The sequence below is a fragment of the Populus euphratica genome, unplaced genomic scaffold (genome assembly GCF_000495115.2).
Source record: "Populus euphratica unplaced genomic scaffold, PopEup_1.0 scaffold118.1, whole genome shotgun sequence".
Classification (NCBI taxonomy): Eukaryota; Viridiplantae; Streptophyta; class Magnoliopsida; order Malpighiales; family Salicaceae; genus Populus; species Populus euphratica.
The window spans coordinates 191,568-211,541 of NW_011500007.1; the positions used below are offsets into that span (position 1 = coordinate 191,568).

Sequence of the window (19,974 nt, forward strand, 5' to 3'; positions counted from 1 at the left end):
ATCCTTTTGCTCTTTATATGATTCAATAGATGCTCCTCTGTGGTGAACCCTTGCAGGGTACTTTGCACCATATCCAACTAAGTAGCTCATCCCCATTGGATTGTAACCTAATATGTAATCAACTTGTGATTTGGCAAACTTGAAGATATCTGACGGGTCCAGTGTACCTTGATCGCATTGCAGCCGTTGATTAGAGGCTTGAAGATGGTCGGAGTAAGTCGTGAGAAGAAATGCTGCAGTTGATACATATTGCATGTTGTTCCATTGGCGGATGTAAAGTAAGCCGCCTGGGGTCCGCTGCACGTTAGTCACGTTATTTTTGTTAAGGCAAGCACAGAGGTAGTATTCTGCCCTGGAACGGTATTCATTAAGGATGTGCTGGTGTTTTCTGTGGCTTTTTCCGGCTAGCAGCTGCAAAGATAATATGAAGAAATTCAGATTATCAACTAGAAATACTCATAAAATCATAAAAAAAAAAAAAGCAAAGATTAAATTATAATCTGTATATAATTGTCATAGAATTTTCGGGGATTCTAGGATGAGAGATTGATTTTTGACACATATACATCATCATGTAAGAAAAGGACTCGATTATTAGCTAATCATGCGAGGAAGTTATAAAATAAAATAATTCCCTTGTGCCATCTATTCATATAAAAAATAAATATAAACTTTATTGTTATTGTTATTGTTTTTTTTAAGTTAATTAAAGTTTATATTATAAAATTTAATTTAAGAGATACATTGCATTTTTTTAAGTAAAACTAGAAGAAAAGAAGAAGAAGAAGAAGCAAGATAATTGTCTAAATGCTAGATTAATCATTATCAAAGCTACTTAAATTATTTAAAAGTTTATTGATAGTATAATAGTTGAAGTATTGTTTCTTCTTTTTATAATAATTTATGTTCTCTTAATTAAAAATATATTATAATGATAATAACTAGTAAATAATTGTAATTAAGTGCAATAGTAATAACTAATTTATGATATAAATTAACCGAAATGATGTAACCATTACATAAATTGCAATCTAGCACAATAATAAAAATTAAATTTATTATTTTTACTACGTATATGTGTTTAGAAAACTTAAAAATCATAACACCACAAACTTCCGGTGCTTTCTTTTACGCAGAATTTGGATGCTCATCACTATCATTTTCTCAACCCATCAAAGAGGCCTAAGATCAGGTATTTTAGACTTCCTCAAACATGAGCATCATTCTTCATTATATTTAAAAGCTTAAAACAACCCATTTGGCTTTTTGGGACCATATCGTTATCTCAACTATTATGCGAACCTTGGATCTAAATTTAAGACTGCCATCTCCATGGATGACAGCCAAAATCTTCGTGTGGTTCTCTTTTATTTGATGAAGGAGAAATTATACAATTATCTTCTGTAAGCAAATAATGATGGATTAGCAGACAAATAATCCTTTTCCAGCCAGTGCAATTTAGCAAAAACTCCTACAAGAGTCGCAGTGTTGTACGTGCAGGCCTCAGTTTGCATGTAGTTTTCCCTTTCATCCCTGAACTGATCCTTCATGTCAGGACCACCGACCAAAGCTCCGGTGAGAACATTAGGATTCGGACCTTGTCGGCTGTACCCGATATCATATCCCTGCATGCATCCAATGAAATCCTTTTGCTCTTTATATGATTCAATAGATGCTCCTCTGTGGTGAACCCTTGCAGGGTACTTTGCACCATATCCAACCAAGTAGCTCATCCCCATTGGATTGTAACCTAATATGTAATCAACTTGTGATTTGGCAAACTTGAAGATATCTGACGGGTCCAGTGTACCTTGATCGCATTGCAGCCGTTGATTAGAGGCTTGAAGATGGTCGGAGTAAGTCGTGAGAAGAAATGCTGCAGTTGATACATATTGCATGTTGTTCCATTGGCGAATGTAAAGTAAGCCGCCTGGGGTCCGCTGCACGTTAGTCACGTTATTTTTGTTAAGGCAAGCACAGAGGTAGTATTCTGCCCTGGAACGGTATTCATTAAGGATGTGCTGGTGTTTTCTGTGGCTTTTTCCGGCTAGCAGCTGCAAAGATAATATGAAGAAATTCAGATTATCAACTAGAAATACTCATAAAATCATAAAAAAAAAAAAAGCAAAGATTAAATTATAATCTGTATATAATTGTCATAGAATTTTCGGGGATTCTAGGATGAGAGATTGATTTTTGACACATATACATCATCATGTAAGAAAAGGACTCGATTATTAGCTAATCATGCGAGGAAGTTATAAAATAAAATAATTCCCTTGTGCCATCTATTCATATAAAAAATAAATATAAACTTTATTGTTATTGTTATTGTTTTTTTTAAGTTAATTAAAGTTTATATTATAAAATTTAATTTAAGAGATACATTGCATTTTTTTAAGTAAAACTAGAAGAAAAGAAGAAGAAGAAGAAGCAAGATAATTGTCTAAATGCTAGATTAATCATTATCAAAGCTACTTAAATTATTTAAAAGTTTATTGATAGTATAATAGTTGAAGTATTGTTTCTTCTTTTTATAATAATTTATTTTCTCTTAATTCATTTTAACCAATATTAATCAATGAATATGCAAGTTCGGATTGAATAAGCATAATGTAAAATATATATGTTTTGAGCTAAGAATAGTTTAGATTATCAATATTTTAATTAGTATACAAAAAATTTGGGTCAAGGAATTAATTAGAATAGCATTCAAGATTGGATTTGTTTAATGTTTTAAGTTTTTAGCAATGCTGATTAATTATTACGAGTGTCGATAGGGTTCCATCTAGTAGTGTTCTTCCTATAATGAACTAATCGGTGACGTTTTGATTATCAATCTACAGAAACTGTAAATGGGACCACTGAATTTGTCTGTTAATGGGTCCTTCATTTTTTTATTTTATGTTTACATGAGTTTAAGAAACTAAAAGGGATCGGCTGCACAACACAAGACAGTATAGGTTGGAAAATGTAATAACGATTTTACTGTTCTAATAAAAAAAAAACGTTGAATTGGTTGTCAAGGTAATAATATAACTCGGTAAGGTTTGTTAGTTATTATTAAAGTAATTATAATTACCTTGATTCTTTTCATATTTTTATCATATAATAAAATAATTAAATTATCCTTAAAAATTTTCTTTACTAGCATTCAAGCCAAGGCCACTTTTTTTAATTTTTACTTTCCTAAAACATAATAAAGTGATTAAATTATTAAAATAAATCTTGTCTAGGATTTTTTGGTATTTTTAACATGATTTTCTTGTTATATTTAAACGGGAGAAAATTTGATATTTTAAAAAATATATAAAATAATATTTAAAATAAAAAAATACCTAATGTATGTGTTATGCTGGTATTATTTGGACTACTTGTGAGAAAGTGCTTAGCTGTTAAATGGTGGCTTTCAAGATGATATTTGAAACATCTTAACAGTTTTTTTATCTCTAAATAATGCATGTAGCTGGCTTACTTTTGATTTGGCGCTACAATATTTTTTTTTATTATTTTATTTTGTTTTCTTGATGTTTGATGTGCATGCCTAACTATTTAAATTTTCAAAGCAATTTTTAATTTGTTTTTTTTAAATTTAATCCATATTCTTTTGATTACTATTTATTTTTTTAATTTCAAACTTTTTAAATTTTTTTCATTTGTCATTTTTTATCCCTATTATTTTGATTGTTATTTTTTTATTTGAAATAATTTTAAAAGTTGAATTCATTTTATGATTTCATATTCTTAAATTTTTTTCCTATCATATTTGATTTTTATTTTTTTATTGTTATTTTTTTACTTTGTTAATATTTTTAAATTATTTTTAAAAATTTTATTCCTTAATACTAGATTGCTTATATGTTGAGCTTATTAATTGTACCCAAGTCTAGAATTTCATAGGTTGTAAGTTTGGAAGATTATCGGAGGTTTAGAACATTCATCCGAGTTTGCTTGCTTTCCTTTCTTTTTTTAACCTTATAGTTTTTCAATTTCATCATTCTATATTTATTTAATTAGTTGAAGATTAAGCTATGTTATTTTTATTTATCTATTTCCTATAAGATTTTTCACTAATTTTAAAAATAACCTAGTTATCTCATGTTTTTTTATTTGACGTTCTTAGTTTAATTTAGCTTTATTTTTTAAAAAAATATAAAAATTAAATTAAATTAATTGATTAAATATAAACATGATATGATCACTTCATGATATTTTATTTCATTTGTTTTTCGAGCCACTACTTTAATGATGCATGCTGGCTCTTTTAATGTCGTTGCGCAGCCTCTCCTTTGAGAGTTCTTTCTAGTTATAAGGTGTTCAATGTGCATTGTGGAGCACATTGGTGAATCTCTAATAAACTTTTTTTTTTTTAGTATAATATTAACAACTATTTTTTATAGTTAATTATTGTTATTTTTATTTTTATTTTAATTGTAGATGTCTTTATTTATAATCATATTATTAAGTTAAGTGAGTTTATTGAACTTAGTCAAGTTAATAAATTAACCTTTTTTTTTTTGCTTAATTAAAAATGTTGGCATCTCCTAACTATCTTTTATTTATATTAAAAAAAAAATGACCAGCCTATGTTATAGTGCATACCACTTGTCTAGTTTATACTAATATGATTATTGTATACTTAATTTTGATCCACATTATATCTTACATTACGGTAGGTGACAAATATACAAGATTGTGACACGTGTCATAACCAACAATTATCCAATAAATCTTATTTTAATTGAAAACCCAATGAAAATTTAAAAATGGAAAAAGATAAAAATGATGTCATCTTTTTTTTTTTGGAATATAGTTCAAATTGAATTGGACTGTAACAAAAATTAGAAAAGATGAGAAAAAATACATTTTTTGGAGTCATTATTTTACTTTTAGAAACTTATATACTATGATTTGTTTTGTAAAATGTCCTATTTGAATTAGTAACAAAATAATAAAAAAAAATTAAGAAAACAAAACGGCAACCAAGATTTTAATTGAAAACCAATAAAAAAAACGGTAATTAATAAAAACAAAATGGCATCCAATAATAAAAGGTTGTTTTTTAATAAAAAACCAAAAAAAACTAAGACAACACAAATCCACCACAAGCATTAACTCCAAATTTTGTTATTTTACTATATTTCATAAAATTTAAAAAGAATTATTATAAATATTATTTTTATTGTTAACTCACCAATTAAATAAATTTATCAGTATATTTTAGATAATCAAAAAAAATTATTGCAAATATTAGAATAAGTCTAACAATATATTTCAAAGAATACTGAAGAAAAATTATTGCAAATATCATTGTAACTATTGACTAGCTAATAAAGTTATTGATAATGTTTTATCAATATTATATAATTTTATCAATGAAATTTTATATTTTTTTTATGTCAAAGTGAAGTAGGTATTTTTTTTTACATGTATTTTGTTTGATATTAATTTCTTTAATTATTACAAATTAATAAGACTAATATTAATAACAACTCGTCCATGTAGCCACTCACCGACGTGTAGTGCCCCTTCGCCACCTTAACACTCTCATCATATTTCCCTCTGTACTTGTCACCAAACTCAAACAACTGCAAGCCAACCCAAGCCCACATTTAATCATCATTATTTTACCATTTTTTTTTATACATACAATACAACTAAAATTAGTTAAACGCATTCTACAAGTTTGGTAACTCTAACACCTTTAAATAAAATTCATTTCTTCGTGATTTTGGTGTATAGTGCAGTGCACCTACCATGCATAACAAACCTAATTAATTAACTTACTTGTTCTGCATGGTGCAATAGTAGGTGGGAGTAGTGTGGGTTTGTTTTCCTAAACACAATGGACGCTGCCGCCATTGCTGCCGCGGTCTCCCCTGCGATGTCTGATCCTGGGTTGTTCTCGTCAACCTTGTAGGCATGCCGTGACGTTGTCATGTCCTCCGGCCGCTGCCAACAGTAATGATCGGTGTCACCATCTCCCACCTGAAAAATTTTCGATTTTGTTTGGTATAAAACTAGCTAGTACTGGAGTAACATACATACATATGTGTGTATTAATTCTGGATCAGATAGAGTAATGATTCGTGCGTTATTTAACGGGTCTTTTCTCCCCTTTCCACATTCAAATGCTTGAACTACTTGCCTCAGCCCATAAGACATGGGGGTGAGTATGAGCTTTGATGAAATAATCTGTTCCCCATTTGATTGCCTCTAGCGCGTGTTCATACTCTCCGGCACCGGAAATCTGCTCGCTATATTCAATAACAGACCATGATAGCATTGTTATAGTGAATGCCATTGGCAGACCGAATTTGACGTTGTCCCCAGCATCATAGTAACCTCCAACCAAGTCTACCTGACAACAATATGTATATATATCGGAACAAATTAGGTTTCCAAAATTAAATGCATGGACATATATGAAACATACTGCATCCAATACCAAAAGGGAGAAAGAAGAAAAGAATCCTGTAAGAAAAATATATGTTCTAGCTAGTATGAATATATATATATGTATATAAGGATATGGAAGTGATGGTTATTGATTGTGACTTTACTCCTTGTTCTAGGCCATCGGTGAGGCCTGAATGGTATCGCCAAACGACTCTTTGATTGTATGGTAACCGCCCAGAACGTTGCGATTCGAAATAGAGGAGACTTTTTGAGAGAGCTTCACCATAGTTGAAAGATTGGCGTGAGGGCAAAATGGCAAAGAAAGAGAGCAGCCAAGTGCAGAGCCGAGTAAATTTCAAGTGTCTAAGCACTTTGCGTTGCTTATTTGCCATCTCCATGTGGCCCCTGCGTCTCTCACTCTAACTATCGACATTTATGTGCCCGCGCGCGAGATTATAGTCCTAGAGACACTTGTTTCATCTCCCCTTTTTAGTCAAATATATTTAATTGGATAAGCGTCTTTCTTTGGATGGGCCGAGCCTTTAAGAAAATCAAAGATAGATTTGATTCGGATAAGCCCATAGTTTGCCAAAGCCTTAACATTTTATATATATATATATATATATACACACACACTTGTGGAGTTATTGTACAGATACCCGTAGAATACTGTTTACTGTTATTGTATAATGACAAATTTGCTCTTCAATTACAGGACCTTTGACTTAAGCATTGAGGATAAATTTTTTTGCTCTTCAATTACAGGACCTTTGACTTGAGTATTGAGGATAAAATAGTGTTTTTTTTTTTTACCATGATTCAATTGTCAATCTCAAATTATATGTGGACATATTAATCTTTTAGCTTTTTTATTCCATAGTAAAATTATTTAGCTACTCCTAAAATAAAATAAAAATTAAAACTATAAGTAAAAGCGCACAATAAAATTATTTAATTATTCTTAAAATAAAAATCTACTAAGCTTTTGCACAATAAAATTATTTAATTATTCTTAAAAGAAAAATCTACTAAAGAATTTTTAGAAGCTTTTTCATCGTGATTTCTTGGTTAATATCAAGTTGACATAATTATATTTTTGCAATTGAAAAAATTTAAATATTTTAATTTTAATTTTAATTTTTTATCTTTTAAATTTAGTTTTTATTCTTTTAATTGATATTTATTTTATTTTAAATAATTTTTTAAATTGATTTTTTTTTAGAATTTCATTTTTATATCAAATCTTATTTATATTTTTTTTATTGTTATTTTTTTCACTTTGATGCTTTATAAAAAAATTATTTTTTCTTCATTTTCATTATTTAACATTAAATTAGTTGGAAATTGAATTTTTTTATTTAGCTTAGGTCTAGGAGTTCACACTTTGTAAATTTGATATATTAACTCAAGTTTTAATGTGTTGACCAAATTTGCTTCATTTTTTTTTTTGAAACTTATAGTTTTTTAGTTTCATCATTTACTCAAGTGGATATTGGACTATGTTATTTTTATTTATTTGTTTTTTATAAATGTTTTTTCATAAATTTTAAAAATAACCTAGGTTATTTTGGATCTTTTTATTTGTTATTTTTTTGTTAAATTTACATTGACAAATTTCTTAAATTATTTTTTTATTTTATCCTTCAATATTAGATTAGTTGAATTTTTTTTTAGGTCCATTGTTCAAGGTTAGAGTTTTTTTGTATTAGGCTTCATGATTTTTCTCAATTTTGTTTATATTTGTTTATTCTGATCTCATCACTTAGACTATTGGTTTAGCGAGTTCGCTTGAGTTAGCTAAAAAAATTTTAGGATTGTTTTTTTTAATTTTAATATTTGTTAATTTTATTCTTCAACATTAAGTTATTTTAAAATTAAATTTTATTATTATTTTTTTTACCTTCTACTGGATTATCTCATTCTCATAATTTAAGTTATAAAGTTTGTTGGCTTGCCTAGTTTATTAGTTGATTTTTTGTTGATTTTTTTTTAATTTTATATTGTTACAATTAGTTTAATTTGTTTGGATTGGAGTTTGGATTTCTTTTATTTTTTGTTGATTTATCTTAATTTTATTATCTAAATTATATATTTGAGATACTTGTTTAAGTTGGCTTAAGTCAAGTTTTGTTTTTCCTTTTTTTTTCATTTGATTGGCTAAAATACCAGTTGTGTGATATTTTTTTGTATTGGTGACCGTTCTTTTTTTGTTGGTCACATTAATTGTTTTTGTTTATATTAATCCATTAAGTATTTGTTATCTATTATTATTATTATCTAATTAGATTACACCTTTTCTTTTTATCTCTATGTTATGGGTTGGTTTCTTTTGACTTCTTTAAAACTACTTGCTCTGCCCAAACTTGTTTTTCAGCATGCAGCAGAACACGCTCATAAATCTAGTTATTCCCAGTCATACAATAATGTATATTGTATTATTTGAGTCGTTTTCTTATATAATTGCAATTAGATCTACAATTGGGTTGGGCTGGGCTGGATAGATGTAGACGAGTCATCTTGCACTTGGGTTTGTTTTGACCCAAACTCATTGGATTTATATGGGTATAGGTTGACCTATGGGTTTGAGAGTTTTTTTTTCCATTTTCCTTTAGCATTATATATATATATATATATATATTAAGCAACAGTGGAAAGTTATTTTGGTGGCGAAACAATTTAAGATATTATTTAATTGAAAACATGCAATAAAAAATCGATTGAGGTTCGTCGCAAACAGGTTATTTTGGATCGAATATCAACTATAATTTTGTTTTTTGAATTATTTTTAGTTTCGAGTATTTATTTGAATTAATTTCTGACCAAAATTTGTTCTCAAACTGCATTTTATAATTTCTGACCAAAATTTGTTCTCAAACCGCTGCATTTAAAAAAAAATTAATCTGTGACATAATTTATGTCGTAACAAGTTGCTCACTGTTTTCCCTTTCATTTTAATTTTTTATTTCACATATATTGGAAAACATTAATAGTCCAACAAGAGTGCAATTGAAAATTTATTTAAATGTTTCAAAATATTTTTATTGAATATTAAAATATGAGAATATATAAAATATAATTAATTAATAACTAGATATTAACTCTATTCGAGTTGAAAGTAACTCGTTATTTACTAAACAGTAAAACTCCTTTTATATATTTTTTAAATTATATCTTTATATTATTAAGTATTTTTTGGGTTATTAAGTGTTTTTTGGAATAAAATAAAAGTAGATTGGAATCTATTTACTTTTTTTTAATTCGATCAATTTGTTATTTTTTAGAGTGATTACAGGGTGTTTTTAGGTTATTAAGTGTTTTTTGCAAGATTTATATTGTTTTTTATGGAAAACACTAAAACATAGGTTTTTAGGATCCAAAAACCATAGGCTTTGATTATTTAGTCATTAGATATGCTGAAATATTACTTATTATTGCAAACAACGTATCACTTTTTTTTAATAAAAGAAGGGGATTACGCAATGTGTATTGCTGAGAAAAAAAATTATAAAAACTAAGCGGAGGCTTGAGCTTTTTTATCAAGGCCATAGGCATCGGCCTGTCTCATTAATGTTTGGGCTCATTTTTATTTATTTTTTTCCATTAATTACATTTAACCCAAACTTGAAGAAAATGTTACATTTCACCTTTCAAAAAGCATTGTCCCTGAACAATACTTTGCTTTTATTTTTGTTTTATTTTAAATTTTAAATTTTTTCCTTCAACGATCCAATCTAGTTTTATTTTTTATTTACTTTTATTTTGTAATTTTATTTTTTAATATTAGATTAATTAAAAATTAAGTTTAATATTTTTTTAATTTATTTTTTATAAATTTATTCTAATCTCATGACTTTGATAATAAATTTGAAAGGTTAATTAATATTGACTAAAGTAATTTTTTTGTTTTATTTTTTATTTGAATATTTTTTTGTTTATTAATATTGAGTTTGTTAGAAAATATTATAAATAATATCTTGTACCATCACCTAACAACTTAAACTATTGGATTGAATTGATTATTTGACATGGTATCAGAGTCTTGATGACCAAACTGTCACAAGTTCGAATCTCATCATTCCTATTTATTTGATAAAAATTAAACATAAAATAAAATAAATCTAGATAAATTTTAACAGCTTAACATATTAAGTTGAATAGTTTTTTAATAAGATTGATAAAGAATATTTTAGTTATCCTATAACTAAAGTTGCAGTTTGATAAATTTGATAAGTTAAATCTGATTAATTCGGATTAATCTAATATATAGTTATTTTAATATTTATTAAAATAATATTTTATTTAATATATTACTATTTTAATATTTAAAAATAATATCGTGTAACATGCACTAAATTTTAATAAATACAAACGTCGTCCAATACTGTCGACCCCGATTAATCACTTTGAGGCTCCCTCATAATCCGATCCTGCTCAACCAGCTCCCCACACAACTTCTAGATGTCATGACGAACGCTCATGAACCCACAAGAAACGCTACCTCGCACCAAAATTTCTCGAGGCATGGATTGTGCGCCGTAAATCTTGTTATTGTACGGCGTTGTAATGGAACCAACCATGCGTCGCCATTGAAAAGTGGATAGCTAGAAGGTTACTTGTTAGCCGCCGAGGGTAAATTTTTTAACAGTATTATTAAAAATAGTTTAGTTTGACGATGAGCTAATATACTCTAATTTTTAACTCAAATCTTTAACCCAAATTAGAATTAAAATTGAATTAGATAGAGTTCAACTTGTTGTACGTAATTGTTCTAGATTCTATATAAATTATGTTTTATTAAATTTTAAATATTTTTATTAAAATATTTTTATATGTTTAGATATTTTAATATACTAATATCCAAAATAATTTTTATATAATAAAAAAATATTATTTTTAATATATTTATATATAAAAAAAATTTAAACCATTACTACCCATTACAATCCCAAATACATCCTGGCATTTGCATCAACGACATAATTGACCGGTTGAAAATATCTAGCTTTCTCCGGCACAATGCTCCCTCTACCATTGGCATAAGTGCACTTCACTTGAAAATATTGAGGTTGAAAAAAAAATGGATGAAAATAAATAATGAACTCCATTTCAATTAGGAAAAATTTAGCAATAATATTAAACAATGCATTATACCTTTAACTCATAAGAGAGAGAAAAAAAAATTTCTTGTCATATTGACACCTCTATCAAGCATACTAGGATTCAGTTAAGTGGTTTTTCCAGATATTTCCATAGTGAGTGCAATTCTTCAATCTGTGATATATTATTAAATAAATGGACGGCATATTTAATACAAGTGCTGTATGTAAAAATTAACATATACAAAAATATAAAAATTTCTTATTTGCAATAAACATTGACCTTTTTTTCAAAAAATCTTAAACTTATTTTTTTAATTTAATCTTCTAACACTGAATTTACTAGATATTAAACTTTATAATTTTTATTTGATTGAATTTACTAGATATTAAACTTTATAAATTTTTTTTTATGGAGATATCTTGGTCAATCATGATTTTTTTAAATTAGTTGTGTTAACTTGAGTTATTTTTTGTTTTTTCATTAATTTTTTTTTCAACTTCATTCTTTAAAATTGAGTTGATTGATAATTTGATTTCATGATTATTTTTTTTATTTGCTTTCGATGAGGTTATGATGGTCTCGTGACAAGAATCAAAAGTTTTGCGATTTAGTTAGGTTGATTGAATTTTTTTAATTAATTTTATCCTTTAATATTAGATTGATTAAGAATTAAATTTTATATTTTTTTATGAAGTTATCTCGGCCTCCTAAATCGGGTTTGATAAGTTAACCTGAGTAATTTTTTTATCTTAATTTTTTTAATCTTTTAACATTGGGTTGATTGAGAATTAGATTCATGATTTATTTATTTTTTAATTTCAAACTTTTTTTTCTCAATCTTATCCTCTAACATTGAATTTATTGGGTATTGAACTATATTTTTTTTTGTATTTGTTTTATATGGAGATATCTCAGTTTGATACTTAAATCATATGTATTATGGATTAACTGTTTTGTCTCAAGTCATTTTTTATTTTTTATTAATATTTTTATAACTTCATTTTCTAACATTGAGTTGATTGAGAATTTATATTTATAATTGTTTTTTGATTTTTTTCTATAGGGTGATTACAGCCTCGTGAACAAAAATAAAAGTTTTGTGAGTTAGCCACGTTGACAATTGAGTTTCTTTGTTCATTTTTTAAATGATTTTTTTTTAAATTTTATCATTCAATATTATTTTGATTAACAATTAAACTTTATATTTTTTTCCTTTCTATGGAGTTACCTCAATCTTCCAGCCCAGGTTTGGAAGGTTCACCTGAGTTGATCCAGGTCATTTTTTTATTTTTTTTTAATTTAATCTTTCAACATTAAATTGATTATGAATTTTTCTTTATAATTTATTTTTTTTATTTTTTTATGAGGTTATCAATGTCTTATAACCTAGGTCGCAGGTTAGGCTAGTTACTTAGTTTTTTTTCCTTTTATAGTTGATTTGTTTTTTCCAATTTCAACTTTCATTATTAGATTAATAAATAATTGAGATTTATAATTTATTTTAATTTATTTTTTATAAGATTATTTTGGTCTCATGACTCAGGTTTGAGATGTTAATCCGGGTTGAATTAACTTATTTTTGTAGTTGAATTTTATTTTTAAATTTATTTTTCAACATGAACCTAGGTTGACTCAGCTTTATTATCGGATAACTAATTCTTCAACATGATCCATCATTAAACATTAGTCTCATTACCGAATAACTAGTTCCTCAACATGACCCAATATTGTCATTGTGGTCAATCACCCTTTATAACATATTATATGTTTTTTGTTTATGCATTTAATTACATAACATACTAATTTTTGCCTCGAAAGCATAAACTTTCCATTAATAATAACAATACACAACATAATTGAATAGTCATTATAATAGAGCCCAGTCCTAATGAGGAAGAAAAGGATCAATGACATTACAATATGTGTCTGGGTCCAGAGTGACTCCGACTACTTGTAGTTTACACATTCACAGATCCATGAAAGCAATTAAATGAATCTAATGGATGGATGAACTAAACTTAGAAGTTATCTACAAGCTATTGTAGAAAAGTTAAAAGAGAATGTGAGTATTGTTTACATGTAGACTTGAATACAAAAGCATGTTTAAATGAATATTTGGGAGGGTCAATTCCTAACTAATACTTTTATTTCCTTTTAAATCAAATAAATAACAATTTGTCTCGATCATGTTAATGTGATGAGTAAGTTATGAGAGTCTCGAATAATAGGACAAGTAACAAAATTATTGTTTGCATGTTATAAAATTGTTGGGTTAAGAACTTGGTATTAAAAATATAGACAAAGTTTTGTCAAATTTATGGTAGAATATATATATATATATATATATATATATATATATAACAAGAATTTAAATAATAGAAATAGAATCTTATTTAAAATTGTAATGTAATTCAATACCGGAAATATTAGTTATAGAGAAGAGTGGAGATGGGCTACAAATATGAGTTATAGGGGAGAGTTAAGTTTTCTAAGAAAAAAATTAGTCTGTCTTCTGAGGATTTAGAAGTCTCCTTTTATAGATGAGTTGTTAGTTAAGTTTTCTAAGAAAAAAATTAGTCTTGAGGATTTAGAAGTCTCCTTTTATAGACGAGTTATCATGAAAGAGCCCAAAATTTCTTGTTGAAAAGTTTAGAGCTTCCTTCAGAACCAATGTGAACTCATGTGACATTACCTGCCATTAAAGAAATATTTTGATTTCAACCAAAGATCAAATCGGAAAGTTGAGATAAAGATGCATATTAAACTATATGATCTCATGTTGCGGAGAGCTCTTCAATTTTTTTATTTAATTATACAATAATAAAATTGTTTTTGGTAAGAAAAGAAATAATCTAAACTCCATTGAAAAAAAATCTAGTATAATTCCTCCTTTTCTTATAATATAGATTTAAAAAAAAAACATATTGTTTTGTCATAGATTCTTGATTTGATAAAAATACTAAAAGAATTAGAATAAATGTAGATCGTTGACACTGACACTATTTTGGTTTCTGGATTGTGAGTAACCAACAATTTTATCTCATTTTTGTTATTTATCAATGAGATTCTCTCTTCTCACTCAACATGATGATTGATTGAAAAATAAACGAAGTAATTTTTTGGACTTAAATGACTTTTTATGTGAATTTTAGATTGGCCATAAGGTTTCTGATTTTCTATTTTATCTCTATTTCTTTGAGTTTTTTTTTTATTGCAAATTTCACCATTAACTCATTACATTGACCATAGAAGGTTTCAATTAGGAATAAAATTATCAAAATTGAATAAAATTAACAAAATTGAATTTGATTTTGCCAAATCAAATATGAACCAAGCATTAGATTTGTTTCTCGACACCGTGAGGATCCCATAACATGCCAAATGAAACAAATTACCAAATTCAATTCTAAATAAACTTAATGTAATGTAAAAAAATTAAATTGAAGAAAAAAAGCAAGTGACCAAAAAAAATCAAATAAAAAAATAATATGGAAGGATTTAATTGGGGAAACAACCCAACAAGATTGATTTTAATTTTTTCAAATTAAGGATAAACCAAGTATTGGATTTGTTTCTCAACACCATGAAAGAATACTGCATGCCTAGCCAACCAAAACAAATAAAAAAGTTCAATTTTAAATTAATTTAATATAAAATAAAAAGATAAAAAAAATAAAAAATTCAATTGATCCAAAAAAATAAAAATTAGGTGGTTCATTTTTCATACAACATGGTTTCCATTCCAATTTTTGTAACTATATTAATGATATAACTGAGAAAAGGTATAAATGAGAATTTGGTTTTGTTAATTCATAAATAAATCTAAACGTGTTTACTATTTTTTTAATCATATATATTTAAGTTAGAGATAGTTTGATACATGCTTATTATCATATTTAAGTTATAGATAGTTTGATACATGTTTATTATCATGTTAAAGAAACTATTAAAAAAAATAAGAACAAGAAAAAGTAGACTAGTAGTTTATTTCTTGATAAATAATAGTAACTCTTTTGACATATCATAAAATTACAAAAAATATCCAAAAATAAATAAATCTAATAGAAACTGTCTATTATATCTAAAATAATTTTAATTACTATTTAAAAAACAATAGTTAAATTGAGGGGATTTTAAAAATTAGAGAAAGAATATTAAAAACTAAACTGAAAACAAAATAAAATAATGAAATTAATATTGTTCATGTGCTAAAAATAATTGTCATAAATCATTTCTAAGTTATTCTTAAAATTCATCTTTTTTTAAAATAATAAAATAATAATAGTAGGAAGAGATATTTTGGCAAAAGAAACATAAGAGAATTTCAAATGTAAAAAAAATCAAGTTGTAATTTTGGATGAAATGTAAACATTTTATTATAGTTGGTCTGCCAACAAGCAGGTAAGCAAGCCAAGTGTCACATGTGTGTTGTGGGTGTCCAACCTCTAGACATAAACCCAAGCTCCACGTGTGCGCAGTCCTATAGAACGCGCCTCTAGCCTGACGCTTGGGACCTGATGACTACAGCCTCACACATGTGCCCATTAAACAATGCAATTAACAATAAATTCACTCACAGTATATAATACACGCACTACAGTGCAAAACAATGCACTTCACAGTGAATTCACTCACAATGTACAATAGCTTACGCTATAGTGAAATGCTGATTAGTTTTACTTGTAGATAATTGTTACAATTTTAATTTAAAATTTACCTTTAATGATAATCATTATTAATAATTAGCATAGCCGTTTTAATTAATTACTATAACCCTTTTATGTTTTAATTGGTTATCATTAATTTATCATATGTTTAATTGTTTTAAATATGAATGGTAACAAATATTTCATGTTTTAAACATGAATGGTATATACATACATATATATACCTTACAATTAATTAAGAAATGAATGTTTAAAAAAACAATAGTATGTGAGAGAATGATTTTAAATAGAAAAAAGTGTTTTTTTATTAATTAATTTTTTCATCAATCAACTTTTTTAAAGTTAATAATAATAATAATAATTTTAATAGACCTAAAAGTAACTATATGAATCGAAAAAAAAGTGTGAAATATTATGTTTATGGCAAATACAATCGTATTGCTAAGGATTGCAACAATCGAACAAAGTCAAGCATCTAAAGCTTCAGGACCTCAAGAGCCTTCTAAATCACAAGCCAATGTAGTAACTTTAAGGGCTAGCTCTTGTTTCCCAACTCATATGTAATTTATTTCTAGCCCCGGGTTAAATATGATTTTTAACTTAAATGATTGGTGGTTGGATTCTACAGCTAATGTTCATGTGTGTGCTAATAAAAGATTATTCTCATCTTATTATCGGGAATGATAGTGTAACTTAAGTTATAGTAGAAGGCCCAATAAAATTATAGTTGTTACATGGAAAGTTTTTTATTTTGGATGGAGTCTTTTATGTTCTTGATTCTAGAAAAAAATTAGTTATAGCATCTTTATTAGATCAAAATGGATTTACCTTTAATTTGTTTATTTAATTTTTTAATATTAAATTTGCTTTTTATTTAGTTATCGTACTATTATAAAATAATTATATTTAGGTTTGGTTCTTATATTGGAAAATCTCATTTGCTTAATAGTCTTTATAAACCAAGTTTATTGTCTTCTTCTAATGCTACTTTACATTTTTTATGTTGTAAATATTGAATGTTGTGATTCATAGCATGATAGGCTTTGGCATGTTAACTTTAATATTAATAAAAGAATCATGCATTTAGATTTAATACCTAAGTCATTTATTAATAAATAAAAATTTTGAAATTTAGGTACAAGCTAAATAACTTAGAAAGACTTTTAATTCAATAGAGAAGAAAACAAATTTATTGGAGTTAAATACATAATAATACTTATAATAGTTATAATATCTTGACTCATGGTGGTAAAAAATATTTTATAACTTTTATTGATAATTTTTCAAGATATTGTTATTTTTATTTGACTAACTGTAAAAATGAATAATTTGATAAGTTTAAAATTTTTAAAGCAGAAATAGAAAATTAATTAGAAAGAAAAATAAATATGTTATGATAGGTTAGAACAACGAGTATATTTCTAATAAAATTAATGAATTTTTAGAGCTACATGGTATTATACATGAAGTAACACCTCCTTATTCACTACAATATAATGTGTCAACATAAAAATTTAATAAATATGATTAATGCAATGTTAATTGTTCAGGTTTGCTTATTAATTTATAGGGTGAAGCGTTATATTTTGCTTATTATATTTTTAATAGAGTTCCTTACAAAAATTTAGATAAAAATCCATATGAATTTTAGAAAAATAAAAAGCTTTTTTTTAAAGTATTTTAAAGTATGAGGGTGTTTAGCAAAAGTAAATATTTGTAGTTCCTTACAAAAATTTAGATAAAAATCTATATGAATTTTGGAAAAATAAAAAGCTTTTTTTAAAGTATTTTAAAGTGTGAGGGTGTTTAGCAAAAGTAAATATTCTTATTACTAAGAAAAAAAATAGGATTTAAAACTATAAATTGTGTATTTATTGGATATTCTTTGAATATCACTACTTGTAAATGTTTCGTTATAAATTCTGATATTCCTGAAATCCGAAACAATACTAATATTAAGTCATGTGGTGTAATTTTTTTTGAAAATATTTTTCCAATAAAAATTAAGCTGTCTAAACATATTATTGAAGGGTTTGTTTTTTCTTCTAAAATAGACATTGTTAATGATCATGTTAGAAAAATGTAAAAAATATATATACATATAAGAGCAAAAGATTTTAATGCTAATTTTATACCTTTTTACATGAAAATGAACATAAAAAATATAATGAAGCTTAATATTTTTTGAAGCTTCTTTTTGAAAAGAAGCTACAAAAGGTGAAATGAATTCATTAATTTCTAACAAAACTTAGTTTTTGATTAATTTGCAACAGGTTGCAAGATAATAGGTTGTAAATGAATTTTTCATAAAAGAAATTACGAACTGATAGTTCGATAGAAATGTTTAAAGTTAGGTTAGTTGCTAAGGGATTTAAATAAGAAGGAGTAGATTTTTTTTTAACACATATACTCTAGTTTCTAAAATCATTATAATTACAATTTTGATTTCTTTAGCTTCTTTTTATAAATTAGAAACCTATCAAATGAATGTTAAAATGACGTTTTTTAGATGGTAATTTAAAAGAAATTTATATGGACCAAGCAGAAGCTTTTGTAATTCCTAGTCAAGAAAAGAAAGTTTATAAGCTTGTAAAATCTTTTTATGATTTAAAACAAGCTCCACACAATAGCACAAAACAATTAATCAAGTTATGCAGGTGATAAATGTTTTTATTTTAAACAAATTGAAAATGACTATGTGATATTATGTTTTTGTATTGATGACATTATGATACTTGGTAGTAAGATTCAAGTTATAAATATTACTAAATCGTTTTTGTCTAAACATTTTATTATAAAGGATCTTAGTTCTCTTAATGTTATTTTGGGAATTAAATTATTAAAAATTAATAATGAATTTTCTTTGACTCCATCATAATACATTGAAAAAATATTAAAAAGTTTAATTATTTTGATGTGTCTATAATATGTAGTTCTTTTAAAATTTCTACTAAATTAAAAAGAATGGTGAAAGTGTGTCTCAATATACATATTCTCAAAGTATTGGATATTTATTGCATTTAGCAAATCATGTTAGACCTGATATAACATATATGGTAGATTATATAGATATACATGTAATCCAAATATTTCACATTGAAGTGCTTTAAAAAGAATTTTTAAATATTCAAAATGAATTATTGATTATGCATTTCATTATTCTAGTTTCCCTCCTATAATAGAGGGATTTAGTGATGCTAATTAAATTTCTAATTCGAAAGAAATAAAGTCTTATAATGAGTGTGTGTTTACTTGATGTGATAGTATAGTTTGTTGGGAAATTTGTTAAATAAATTATAAGTACTTGTTCCACTATGAAAGTAAAATTGGTTTCATTAAATGCTCCTAGTTTAGAAGCTGAATGGCTTCAAAAAAAATTTAATTGACATACCATAGATATATCACCATTATATTGTGATGGCTAAGCTATTATAGCTAAGGCTAAAAGTAAAAGTTTTAATGGGAAAAAAAAAACATGATCATTAAACATAAATTCATCAGATATTTGATATCTCATGGATTTTTTTTTGATATTATCAAGTTTGAAAACAACATAATGGATTCACTCACTAAAGGTTTGGCGTGTCAACAAGTTATTCAATTATTGAGGGAAATGAGATTGAATACTTAAATACTCACTAAAAGTGGAAACCTATCTTTAAATGAGTGGCAATCCTATTGACACGACGAAAAGATTGATGTCTTCTCCCAAGTGCAGGAGTGTCGAAGTAATAAATAACCCGGCAAGACCGAGGTCGAACCACAGGGAGGTTAATTGTAAAAATTAAAAACAACAATTATAAAACAA

General features: G+C 26.2%; 1 protein-coding gene across 1 annotated transcript; it reads right to left on the reverse strand.

Annotated features, from left to right (window-relative positions):
• Window positions 1-1,270: 1,270 nt before the first annotated feature.
• Window positions 1,271-6,797, reverse strand: LOC105141269 (endoglucanase 11-like). Its single transcript, XM_011048450.1, has 6 exons — window positions 6,564-6,797; window positions 6,149-6,361; window positions 5,788-5,988; window positions 5,478-5,588; window positions 2,913-2,940; window positions 1,271-2,089 (listed from the first exon to the last, which is right to left on the reverse strand). Exons 1-6 carry the CDS (start codon window positions 6,795-6,797, stop codon window positions 1,395-1,397), a joined length of 1,482 nt encoding a protein of 493 aa, XP_011046752.1. The 3' UTR covers window positions 1,271-1,394.
• Between the last annotated feature and the right edge of the window lie 13,177 nt (window positions 6,798-19,974).

Excerpts from the sequence above, each read along its gene's own strand:
- LOC105141269 (XM_011048450.1), bottom strand. The coding sequence starts at position 6,797 with ATGGAGATGGCAAATAAGCAACGCAAAGTGCTTAGACACTTGAAATTT. Across the intron at positions 5,989-6,148 it reads CCCATGTCTTATGGGCTGAG|GTGGGAGATGGTGACACCGA; the intron begins GCAAGTAGTTCA and ends AAAATTTTTCAG. Across the intron at positions 2,941-5,477 it reads ACGAGTTGTTATTAATATTA|CCGATCCCTTTTAGTTTCTT; the intron begins GTCTTATTAATT and ends TGTGTTGTGCAG.